This window comes from Pituophis catenifer, unplaced genomic scaffold (genome assembly GCF_029215685.1).
Source record: "Pituophis catenifer annectens isolate HBS135680 unplaced genomic scaffold, rPitCat1.0.hap2 SCAF_1, whole genome shotgun sequence".
Lineage (NCBI taxonomy): Eukaryota > Metazoa > Chordata > Lepidosauria > Squamata > Colubridae > Pituophis > Pituophis catenifer.
The window spans coordinates 72787708-72801118 of record NW_027256881.1 but is presented as its reverse complement, the minus strand read 5'-3'; the positions used below and the strand labels follow the sequence as shown (position 1 = coordinate 72801118).

Genomic DNA, 13411 nt, shown 5'->3' with positions numbered 1-13411 from the left:
CTAAAAGAAATTAACAAATATTTATGCCATGTTTTCAATCCACATGTCAATCTTTTTCTGCATCAGCAATGAGTTCAATGGTCACATTTAATCCAAACTCCTTGGAGGCACTTAGGTGTAGGGTTGGAGATATCCCTCCTGGCAACAGGGTTGTATACGGTCAAGGAAACGTAAAAAGTAAAATAAAATAAGGGATTTGAAGTACTAGGATGTATAGAGGTGTCTAGGTTGAACGGCATCTACAGTACATTGCCTTTTACAGAGCTGCAATAATTCAGGCATCTGCATCAGAAAGAAGCAATTGGTTAGTACAGTGGCCACATTTGGACTATAGTACAGGTAAACTATGGGTTAAAGCTAAATTTACAGGTAGGAATCTCATTTATTTCAATGGACCTAAAATTCTACATAGATAATTGAAGTCTTCACTTCATTGAGACTACCCTAAAGAGGACAAAATTGGGACACAAATTTTAAACATTGTAGTTGAGAAATATGAAATGTTTTGCAAGCTTTTTTTGTCTCAACATCTTCCAAACGAGACTTGAGGAGCAAATGTAAAGTGTAAAAACAATTATATCTCAAGTACATAAACAAATTAATATTTATCACATCTGCATCCTGACTTTGTCCAGGGCATCTTACATAAGTTTTTCCTTTCAACAATATAGATTAAGTTAATCTTGCCCAGGGCCAGTTAAATTTAATGGCTTTGGGCAAATTTAAATAAGGTTTCCCAAATCTATCACTCTATATCAGACTATCCAACCTAATATCTTCCAGATTTGTTGGATTGTAATTTTCATAAGTTTTAGGCAGCATGGTGCTCAAAACTCTCGCTCTTGCTGTTTATACTTTGTGAAACCCATTGCTGCAAGTGATTTAGAAACACATTTAACTTTAATCAACATCTGCACAATAATGAATCACACATCCTGATGTCCTCTGAAAAACAGCCAAAAGCTATTTGCACGAGGGATAATTTCCCCCCTCTATCCCTAGCCTGATGCATATATCTGACCTAATCGCATTTAGTATATGGGAATGCATGTTACAATACGTAACTACGTCTGCCAGTTATTACATGAAATCTGAGTCTAACTGTATATATTTATGTCATTCAACCATTAAGAGTATGTCTTTTCCAGGCCTCATAGTGTACACAGTATATACTTTCTTTTCTTCCCTCTCTAAATTGTCCCTTCCAAGGTGAGGTATCATTCAATTATATATTTTCACTCTAAGATGGAGCTGAGGTTCTGACTCTGCTCCTGGATATTGTAAGAGTTTGGATGGGGAAAGACAAGCTTAAATTCAATTCAAGCAAGGCAGAGTGACTGATTGGAAGCTGACAGGTTCCAATAGAATTTCATCTTTTGACCTGGATGGGGTTGTGTTACTCAAGAAGTCCACAATTGGGAGGTTCTTTTGGACACTTGGTCCTCTTGCTAGAAGGAAGCATGAACAGGACAGCCTTTGCACATCATTATCTTGTATGTCAGTTACAGCCATATCCTGAATACATAGATGTGATGGCCTTGTCACATCTTATTTGGATTGCTTCAGTTTGTTCTACCTTGGGCTGATCTTTGAAGTCCATTTCAAAACTGCAGGTGATTAAGAATGCAGCAGCCCAAATAGTAACAGGCTCAGTGAAGTTTGCCCATGATATTCCTCTCCTATGGGAGAATCACTAGTTGCCTAGTGGTTTCCAGATGTAACTGAAAGTGCTGGCCATCTTTTTTGTTTAGGTAACTAGGTAATTCCAAGACCACCGTCTCTTAGTGAATTCTGTCTATACAATGAGAATTAGAAAAGGAGCTTGTTGTGGCTCCCAAGTCCTATGGGATTGTGGGAACAAAACTTCTTTGTGGTGGCCTCTGAAACAGACTGCTCTTAGATATAAGGCTGGCTTTCTATCTCTACTAGTTTTCCAGAACGCTATTAACCTGAATCTCCTGGTAGCACTTTGAAAATGCAGTTGACGATGGAAAGTTTGAAAGAACTGATCCCATGAAGGGGGGCAATGATGCCAATTATAGCCATTTAAAAAAAATAATTATTTAGTATGATGTCAAACTGATTATTGTACTGAAGAATTGTAAGCCATTAAATAAGTTTGATTGGAATAGTATATAACACCAATTAATCAATTAATTAATGCCTACATACAGTAAATACACCAATCCTACGTATTTAGCCCATGGAGCCTTAGAAGGCTTTGAATAGCAAAAATCATCCTCTCCTGCATTATTAGCAGTCAGGAGGAGTTAGAAGCAAAATCAGAATGTATGTACAGTTGGAAAGTTGATTCAGAAATGCATAATCATTGTTGACCACAAATTAGGCAAACATTTCACTGCAAAAGGGTCATGACAAATCTAGCACTAAGGAATTCACATCAACTGCTTTATTAAACATGGTGGGGGCTCTCAAAATGTATATTTAGAAACCAAATAATGAGCATGTATATCAGAAGCAGACAATTCAGCATTCTTCCTTCATATCCTCTCTCCATGTTATATTTTTCCGGAAATTGTCTAAGGAAACCAAAATGTTTGGAAACACATAATTACAATTGCAGTAATAATCTTAAATTTCAATTTACCTTTACATTCATATTTGAGGTCAGAGAAGTATACCATCTCTTGTGAAAAGACAAAAAGACCTAGTCGTCCACCAGCATAAGTTGTATCATAGATTTGTCCAGAATCTGCCATGATCTGTTTTCCTTCATAGACTACAACCCTGTAAGGGAGAGAAAATATGGTCTAAATGAGATGCAATCTTAAGGTGATAATTCATTCTTTTAGAAATGCAAAATCTTTTGAATTGAAAACATCCCATTCAAAACAGGCCCATTTCAAAGTTAGAAGTTTAGTATGGTGAGAACCCTTTCTAATAAAGTTGGGACAATCCAACTTTTTTGGAAAAAAAGGTGTTTAAGAAGAATAGAAGACAATAATTTGAGCATGAAATATTTTGAAATTAAAATGCTTTGCATACCATTGTTATCTAGCAATTGTATTTCTTTGTTTATTTAAACATACTGATTTCTTCTTAGCTTTAATTACAATATCAGTTAAATTATACAAAGATATTGTCAGTATTCTTTTATAGGAAAGAAACTTATGGCAAGCATTAGACACACTGTATTAATAGTTAACTCTCAATTAATTAATTGATTTTAATACAATGTAAGGATGACAAATGTCTTTTTTGTTTCCTTCTGGCAGATGTAATGAATCTACACTACATAATTACATCTCAGATTCTATACAGTGTGTGTGCAGCGTCTGCAAAATGACTATTTTTTTAAAAAAAAAATATGAATTAGACATTCATAAAAATATGAATGCTTAAACAACATTCAAGGATAGTGTCTGGACTGAAACTTTTTAAAACTGTGCCATGAATAATCGGAAGATAATTCATCTATGCAGAAAGGTGGGTCAAGACAGAATAAACCAGAATAGTAGTTCAATAGATAATACACCTTTTTATAGATTACTTTTTGCTTTTCAGTGGGAAAAAAGATTTTCAAAATTTGGGGGTTAAAAAACACAAAGCCCGGAAGGCATATACACTTATTTACACAGGAGGTAAATTCATGTCATGATTTGCAAAGATTGAATTCTTTACATATCTGAAGACCAAAGGAATTCCCACATATCTTAAACAAATACATGGGATAATAATTCCCATGACATAAATGTGTGAGAAATTGAACAGGTAGTGGGGGACATGGGCAAACAGAAGAGGAAATGCAGTAACAATTCCCAAGGGAATTATTAGTAATAACAATAATAAGTAATATTGCATTCATGGGGATATATGTGACATAAATATAACTTTTTTACATTTGTATTTTATTAAAATATTTTTTCTGAATAAATGTTCTCCAGAGGACCTAATTATTTAGAAAAGCTATTTAAGGTTGCCTTAGTTATATTCATTTTAATTTTAAGAAAAGAGGAGCAATCTTTTTTTTCAATCCTTTTTTTTATTTTTATCATTTTTTTCCTTCTCACCTTCTACTCAGAACCAGATTATTTTATAGTAAAACCATAACTTTCTAAGAGTTGGAGGAAAGTTATTTCTTTTAAATAATGTGGTAATGTTTTGCCTTTGTTTATATATGCCATTCAGAATAAATTGCACATATCTGATGAGATGGAAAAGTGAGAAAACAAGAATTCAAAATCCCCCCCAAGGCCTCAACTATAAAAAGAAACAGGCTGCCCTAAATGAAGTGATAACTTTGGTATTTGCTTACAAAGGATTATAAAATGCATTTATGTTCAGATGGAAAAGCAATAGAATACATCAGAAGAAAATGTCATACTTTATTAATCCTGTCTTAGGTCTGTGAATCAAATGCCACCTATAGGCAGTGTAATCTTTCCAGCCAATATTTTTGGGATCATGCCACAAGGTACGCACCTGTAAAAGAAGATAAAACACATAGGCATACATTAGGGGAAAAAAAGCCTTACATATATCATGTACATGGCTTAGGTCCAGGATATTTGTCGGACCATCTGCAACCAGCAACAGCTCCCCATCGCCCAGTGCGTTCTCACAGGGAGGGCCTACTCAGGGTGCCGTCCGCTAGACAGTGTCGACTGGCGACCCCTAGAGGCAGAGCTTTCTCTGTGGGTGCTCCCACCCTCTGGAACCAACTTCCTCTGGGGCTCCAGTTGGCCCCTGACCTCCGCACCTTCCGCCACGACTTGAAGACATTGTTGTTCAGCCTGGACTGGGGGTGGGGAGGTTAACATGTATTTTAACTTGCTTTTATTCGGTTATTTTATTGTTGTGAGCCGCCCTGAGTCCTGTGGAGATAGGGCGGCATATAAATCAAGTCAAATAAATAAATAAATAAATGTTACTGCTAATTGACCAAGTCTTATGGTATCTAAACTTTAATTAAGGTGGGTTACAGGAATAAAGGACTGCCCATGCATACATGAAATTGGCTTTTATCCACTCATTATACTCTACTCATGAGTAACACATTACAACTCATACCTCCACACCTAAATACATGAAAGGGTTTCATGTAGAAAATCAAGTCCCCCTCCTCTTTTATTCCAGAGTACAGGATATAAAATGATTCATATAAATGATGGGAAACAGATTTCAATTGAATGTTAGAAAATAAAAACTTTCACAATAAGATAATTCGGTAGTAGAACCAGTCCTGCAGAAAGATGATGGATTTCCTTACACTATATGTATTTAAGAGGAAGGTAGACAATAATTAGGGGTTCTTTAATTTGAATTCCTAACCTCAGTTGGAAATTGCACTTGATGGCCTCAATGATCCTTTCCGATTTTGTAATTCTATAGACCTATTCTATGTCTCTTGGAGTTTTTCACCCTTCTGATACTATTATGACTTAGGCAGATGTTGCTATGGTAGAGAAAGGATAAGTGAAGGAGGTGATAGGATGACCTATAGGAGGAGACTAGCATAGCAGGTATATTCCAAAGTACTTAGTTCTATGTAAAGCAGGTGTCTCAAACTCGCGGTGTCACGGCAGCATCACATGACGTATCACAACTTTTTCCCCCTTTGCTAAACCAGGCATAGGCATGGGCATGGGCATGGGCATGGCCAGCACGTGATGCATCCAGCCTGCAAGTCAGGAGTTTGAAACCCCTGATGTAGAACAATTGGCTGTGATTCACTGATACGAGGGGAGTAACCAGCTGTATGCAGGGACTGAGTACTGTGTAACTGTAATTGGAATAAAAACTAAAACTGGGCCTACTTTGGGTCTAGCAAACCAAATATAACTTGGTTGGACTATGCCTATCTTCAATACTGATTTGTCAGAGCTTTAAGTTAAGCATCCCTCAGAAAGTGAAATGGAGAAGTAACACTCCATTTCTGTTCAGCAAAGAAGCCACACTATTCGGACTTACTGTATAGCAAGGATTTCTTTACATGCTTTAGCAAAATAAAGCTCACCTCAATGCTTTCTTAAAGAGTACAACTCAGCTCCCTAAGATGACACCAATCTGCCCAGATCTAACCTGTGGAGCCCTTAATAATGAAAAATGAGCAATAAATTATCATCAGCCTGAACCCTATTCACAGTATTTTCAGCATTTTCCTGCTTAAACTTTACATGAAGAGTTAGTCTTGACGTGTGCTACCCTGACTTTTCAGTGTGAGTTTTAAACCCTGAGGGCCACTTATAATTAAAATAGACATGAGGCAGGTTGGAATGATCATAAATAAGGTTAAAATAATATGGTCAACAACAGCTGCTGTAGAAGGGAAAGAAAAGTTCAATACATACCAGAACCTGTGATTCATTCTTAATGTTTGTGCACTAATCACATGATTTGAACATGGGAGGGTTGTCTTGTGATTAAATGGGGATGGGGAAGTACATGATACCGTATTCCATAGTAGCTTTGGGCTGACAACATATTGGTGAGGGGACTTTTCAACTAGTTACCTGTCCAAGTGTATTTCCTGTGTGCCAAAGAGCATTTCTCAAATGTTCACCAGTACCAGTTGTGGAATTCACCACCTTAAGGGACACCCCTGAGTATCCATAAGCTCTGGTTGGCTTATCTTCCCAGTACGTCTGAGTGACTTGCTTCCACATCAGGACATAGAAGCGACTACTGGACTGGTAACCAAAGACAAATCCAGCATAATCATCATCTCGGTCTGTGTTGACATAGAATGTGCCACTGAAGTCAACAGAACTGAATTCATCATAGCCTGAAGCAGGGTGGAAAAGAAATGTTGAATCCTCACAGGTATTGTTTTAATTTCACACATCTATTGTCAATATTATTTAGTTTGATACATTCATTTGTTTTAGAATCAAGTCAATATTATTTATCAAATTAATATAGCCACCCATTTATCTATTGAAGATGAGTCTGAGCGGTGCACAATAGATTAAAAAATATAAAAACACTGAACACAAATATAAAAAGCCATAGTAATGAATATTTTAAAAAACTGAAAAACAATCAAAGGGAGAATTTAAAAATGGCTCCCTCAATAATGAAGTCACCTAGCCATGTTTTTGGCTCCTTGGGAAGCCCAGGCCTGGTCATACAATAGGCCTAGTTGTGGGGGCCTTCCAGAATATCAAAAGAAAGGAGCAATCTAATTTGAGGGGGAAGAATGTTCCATAAAGTGAGCACCATGACAGAGGCAGGTACATCTTCTGGGACCCATCAAATGTAAATCCCTGGCTGATGGTACTCACTGCACACCTGTTCTGCAAGATCTAATAAGGCAAGCTGAAATGCAGCCCCTCAGATTATTAGTCTTTCATCTTAGTATTTGGTTCTTGATTTATCCTTTCCCTTGATTTAACTATCATATTTGCTTTAGTATGAAACATCTGTAGATGTTTGGAGAAGGCAACAACCTTCATATTTTGACCTACTGATGTAGGCTATAGCAACTGCACTCAAAAATGGTCTAAAAGCTGAAGCTGCTGCTGAAGAAACAGAATGGGTCACAGTGGCACTGGTGGGGCATTGATCCTTAAATTCATGCTGTCTGCAAGATGCCATGTCCTGTTGACATTGATATTAATCAATAAAGGCCCATGGATTAAGATCACTTGGGCAAATGCTATTTGTTGTTCTATCAATTCACAACATGGCTACTAGGAATTGCAGAATTCACTCTACAAATTTATATATGTCTATAGGGAATTACTGCAGTAATTATGAATCTCAGGCAAATGCCTACATGATATTAGCCTTAAATTCTTTACCATTCTAGTCCTGATTGAATAAATGAGATATAATCTGGGGTGGAGTAATTTTTATCTTTTTTATGGAGAATTTAAAATATCAATGCATGCATGGTCTAATGACTTTTAGAAGAAAAGTAATCTATACTAGGTAACTTTTGATTATCTTTGATGACTAACAAATTATTTTTTGAAGAGATGGGGAAAGTGTTCCACAACCAGAAATACTAAGTTTCAAACACACTATTCTTTCCTAGTTCACAGAGTTTGCAATGTTTGCTCTATGTAATAATAAATGGCATTATTTCAGAGAAATACGTCATGAATTATGTTGACCTATTGGGATTCTGAATTTCGATTGTGTAATCAATAGTTTCCAATTCTGATGAAATAATCCAGGTAAATCTCAAAAACAGTTCTTGATATAGCAATGGGAGCTGATATTCAAAAGAAACAAAATCTAAAGATACCACAGGATACTTGGAGACCCTTACAAATAAATAACAGTTGTGGTCAATATATTCTGAATCTAGTTCACTCAGAAAGGATTCTAATACTCACCAACAGCTAAACCAGGATCTGAATTAGCAGTCTGAACCAGTTCCTTGCCCTGATGGCGAATTACCCAATTTGGATCAATCTGAGCTGTTCCTTTAGGATCCAGGGGTACCATTTGAAACTTTCTGAAATCTGTTTCACTAATGGCATCGTTTTCAGGACATGCATCAAAAATATCTGGGATACTATCGTTGTCAAAATCATCTTTGCAGATGTCACCTCGGCCATCACCTGAATCATACAAATTTTTAAAAGCACACGTAATAACAACTTCTTTTTCTGTATGTGAAGTTGTGGATATTTTACATTATACATTAAATGCTGATTGGTACTGAATAATACAGTGCAACAAATTCAACAGCTGTACTACTTTTAAAAAATAATAAAAATTTTACTAGTGAATGTTTATTGGCGAACAATTACTAATGTTAAAATAATAGCAGAATCATCTTTACACAGTAATAAATGAAAGATTGGACTGCAGTGGCTCACATGATTAGGATACTGGTTTAGAGCTTAGGAAGCCCCTGTTTGAGGTCTGAGAATAATTGCAATACCACAAACACATATGAACTAGAATATGAGCTGTTTAGTGGGGGGAGGGAAAATGAATCCTTTGTACCCTAAGAAATCCTGAGTGCAACAGAACTTGATATTTCAAAAGTGCTTTGGGATTTTATTTTTATCTCTGTGTCATCAAATGCATTCAGCAATGTTTTGCTATGAGTACTGTGGCTGTGCATTTTTTTTGTCCCATCTGTATTAAATGAGTGAAGAAGGCAATAAAGTAAATCATATAAAAATAGCTTTGGCCACTCTTTCTTTCTTTATGTGAGAAACTTGTTTATTTCATAAAAATAGTGGTGATAAGCTAAAAGTGAAATAGACATTCCTTAAAGCTTTGGAATGTGACTATATTGAAATTGTGGTTGATTAATGGGGCATTCAAGGCTAAATCACTCCAGAGAATAGAGTCCACCACCCCCAAGTCACTTCTACACAAAGACTGACTAATGGCATTATGGTAAATAGTTGAAAAGCTCAGTCTCCTAATGGAATACTTATAATGGTTTGAGTTAGTTTTTGAGGTTAAAAAACAATAGGCACTAAAATAAATGCCAAAATCCAAAACAAAAATGTCAACAAGTCCTCTGAGTTCCTAGACTAAATAACTGCTTATCAAATGTTCATCCATTCCACAAATCTATTATGAATGTGCACCTATAGGTAATCTTAACTTTACTTTCCATAACTCTGCTAACCATGTTAGATTTATATAAAGATTCCTTAACTTTCTGACTTCTGATGTTTCACCAAATACCTCCAATACATTAAAAACATTTTTGCAATCATGGGATTCTCTCTCCCTCTCCTTCTCCTTCTCCCTCTCCCTCTCCCTCTCCCTCTCTCTCCCTCCCTCCCTCCTTCCCTAGCTATTTCTGAGCTAATTATCACACATTTTTAGGAATATATATAAATATTTATCAACAGGAACTTGGCCATGGAATATCAAAAAAAAGTTTAAAAATACAGATAGCAAGAATCAAGTTTTACATAGTTCTCTTTATGAGAAAATGGCCCCACATTCCACTGACTGGCTGCTGTCCAAGTTGAATTCCAAATACTGACCAGCTGTAAACTTATTTATCTTAACACTTAAGGGGGTAAGTGTATGTCTCCAATTTTTATTCTCTCTGGTAACTTCAAAGAAATGACTTCTTTGTCCAAGTGAGGTTTTAATTATTTGGTTCATATGTTGCCTAAATTATTTGCAGCACTCATTGCTGCTGACAAGACTACTCATCCTTCAGAAATTTAGAAATGCATCTCACCCTGTTTTTCAACTAGGCCTGCTAGGTGAAAAACAGTTCCTTAGGTGACAGCATAAACATAGTATTCGGTTTAATTTCTTGGTAGAATCCTAACAGTAGGAGCCTTGACAATCAAATATGAATGATTCAGCTTACTCTGCAGGAGATCCTTGGTCATAGAACAGTTAACCACCTACCAGTTTGAATGATAGATTAACAACTGGATTTCTGGGTACTATAGCAACTGCTATGTAGTGATTAGGATAGGGATCTCCAAACTTGGCAACTTGAAAATCTATGTGCAAATCAATGGAGCTGAAGTCCACAAATCTTAAAGAGGCCAGATTTGGAGATCTCTGGATTACGATATCAGACTAGTATTAAGGAGTACAAATTTTACACTCAGCTGGTAAATTTGAGCTGCCAGGGTAAAAATAAACATAAAAATGTATTGTTTTATTCTGGTTTAGCCCAATTTGGGAACTGACTTCATATGGATTAAAGCCTTTTTACAAAGATGGACACAATCAGAGTTATCCTTCCAAAGTGAAGTATGACTCTTAGTCTCTTTCCTTTAGTGCAGAGATTTTGTCTCAAGATTCTGTTCTTTTCAGGTGGCAAATTCTGGTTTCCTTTTTCTTTTCTTTTCTCAGGATAAGCAACATAACCCATAACCCCAACAGAATACAATTATAAGCAATAAAGCAATAACTGCAACATTATTTTTATTGGCATTCAGTAGATGTGGCATTGTTAGTGTTTGAAGCTTCAAGACATCTTTTGAAGGAGACATCACATGAATTCTCCAAATAGGTCAGTGGCAAAAATACTAAACAGATTCATTTCAACTCAACATTTGGTTGGCATTCTGAAACATAGTGTTTCCCTTCCTGGCTAGGGGAATCTGGGAATTATAGCACAACCCATTTGGAGACCACTAGATTAAAGAAAGCCAGTGTCTATTCAGGTAACCAAAATAGAGACTCAATGTGTCAAACTCATTGTGGGCCGCATCAGGGTTTATTTATTTATTTATTTATTTATTTAATCAAATTTCTATACCGCCCTACTCCCAAAGGACTCAGGGCGGTGAACAGCCAAGATAAAATACAGATAATACAAATATTAAAAATCCCTTAAAATTATTAAATATTTTGGCCGAAACACAGATTAAAACACCCAATTTATAAAATCACGAATTAAAAAATTAAAAAATTTAAAAGAGGGGAGTTAGGCCAGGCCAGCTTGCTGAAATAGAAAAGTTTTGAGAGCATGGCGAAACGTGCGCAGGTCCGGGATCCTCCGTATCTCTGGGGGGAGCTCGTTCCAGATGGTAGGTGCCCCCACAGAGAAGGCTCTCCCCCTGGGGGCCGCCAGTCGACACTGTTTGGCCGACGGCACCCTGAGGAGCCCCTCTCTATGGGAGTGTACTGGTCGTACGCTCCCATAGATAGGGTTGTGTTTGATCTTGGGGGGGTAAGGTGGGCATGGCCAGGGTGGGCGTGGCCAGCTTGATGTCACTTGTGTTGGGGGTGCCTGTGGTAGCTTGAGTGCTCTGCCAGCAAAAATGGGCTCCTGAGCTCCATTTTCAGCTGGGACGGCCTCCTGCAACCCTCTGCCAGTGAAAATGGAGCTCAGAAGGGCCGCATGCAGTCCTCCCGAACTCCATTTTCACTGGCAGAGGCACCGCAGGTCAGTCTTTCACTGTTTACAGGGCGGCCCCGCGGGCCAGATCTAAGCATCCTGCGGGCTGGAAGCAGCCGACGGGCCTTGAATTTGACACTCGATTGCTCTATGTGAAAGATACTAGAAGTGACTACAAGTGCACATTGATTTGTGGTTGGTTTTTAAACAAGTTCTGTTGCAGGAAAATTTAATCTTACCATCAGAATCCTTCTGGTCAGGGTTGAATGTAAGCCGACAATTGTCTCTGTCATCTGGGATACCATCATTATCATCGTCAGGATCGCAGGCATCCCCTTTGCCATCCTTGTCATGATCAGCCTGGTTAGCATTGGAAATGTAAGGGCAGTTGTCTTTGTTATTCTGATGGCCATCATCATCTATGTCTTCATTGTTGTCACACTGGTCACCAACCAGATCATTGTCCACATCAGTCTAAGGAGGAAAATAGATAAGAAGTGTTTGCAATAAAAATAAAAATAAAACAAAATCCATGACATCACAGGGCTAATAGCCTCCTTAAAAACATCTTTTATGGCAAGGAATACAGACAGACAGACATACCACGAATCCATTCTAATTTGGAATGCATAAGATACCATCAGGTCACAAGTGCAACAATTTGAAGTAGCTTTTCATTTACCTAGTGCGGGATGGATTGATATGAACCTTCCTCATTCAAATTCTTGACCTCTGCAGAATTTGCAGAACCATAAAGTTCTTTGCTGAGGAAATAACATGGATCTATATGTACTCATTAGCAATAGCACTTAAACTTATATGTCTAGGGTATGTCTAGTTTGATGAAACGAAGGACTAGGGGTGACATGATAGCACTGTTCCAATATCTCAGGGGCTGCCACAAAGAAGAGGGAGTCAATCTATTCTCCAAAGTACCTGAGGGCAGGACAAGAGCAATGGGTGGAAATTAATCAAGGAGAGAAGCAACCTAGAACTAAGGAGAAATTTCCTGACTGAACAATTGATCAGTGGAACAACTTGCCTCCAGAAGTTGTAAATGCTCCAACACTGGAGGTTTTTAAGAAGATGTTGGATAACCATTTGTCTGAAATGGTATAGGGTTTCCTGCCTAAGCAGGGGGTTGGACTAGAACAGTGGTTCTCAACCTGTGGGTCGGGACCCCTTTGGGGATTGAACTACCCTTCCACAGGGGTTGCCTAAGACCATCGGAAAACACATATTTTCAATGGTCTTAGGAATAATTTTATGGTTGGGGGTCACTACAACATGAGGAACTGTATTAAAGGGTCACGGCATTAGGAAGGTTGAGACCCACTGGACTAGAAGATCTCCAAGATCCCTTCCAACTCTGTTTATTCTGTTCTGTTCTGTTCTATACCGCTTCATAGTGCTTTACAGTCCTCTCTAAGGGGTTTACAGAATCAGCACATTGCTCCAACTATCTGGGTCCTTGTTTTACTGACCTTGGAAGGATGGAAGGCTGAGTCAACCTTGAGCCAGTCAGGATCGAACTCCTGGCAGTGGAAATGCAGAGTTAGCCTGCAACACTGCATTCTAACCACTGCATCACCCCGGCTTCTTGACACCATTAGGAGTCAAGCTCAAATAAGTCATTCCCTGTAATTGCCATTCTGT

At 37.7% G+C, this 13411-nt stretch overlaps 1 protein-coding gene across 1 annotated transcript in view; it reads right to left on the bottom strand.

The window, feature by feature from the left end:
• Positions 1–211: 211 nt before the first annotated feature.
• The window catches only part of THBS2 (thrombospondin 2), a 43808-nt gene continuing 30608 nt past the window's right edge, over positions 212–13411 (bottom strand). Inside the window, exons 15-20 of the mRNA XM_070951193.1 lie at positions 11995–12229; positions 8304–8531; positions 6474–6745; positions 4346–4443; positions 2609–2748; positions 212–282 (exon numbers count right to left, since the gene is read on the bottom strand). Coding sequence (XP_070807294.1) covers positions 275–282; positions 2609–2748; positions 4346–4443; positions 6474–6745; positions 8304–8531; positions 11995–12229 — 981 coding nt within the window. The 3' untranslated portion in view covers positions 212–274. The remainder of the gene's footprint in view (positions 283–2608; positions 2749–4345; positions 4444–6473; positions 6746–8303; positions 8532–11994; positions 12230–13411) is intronic.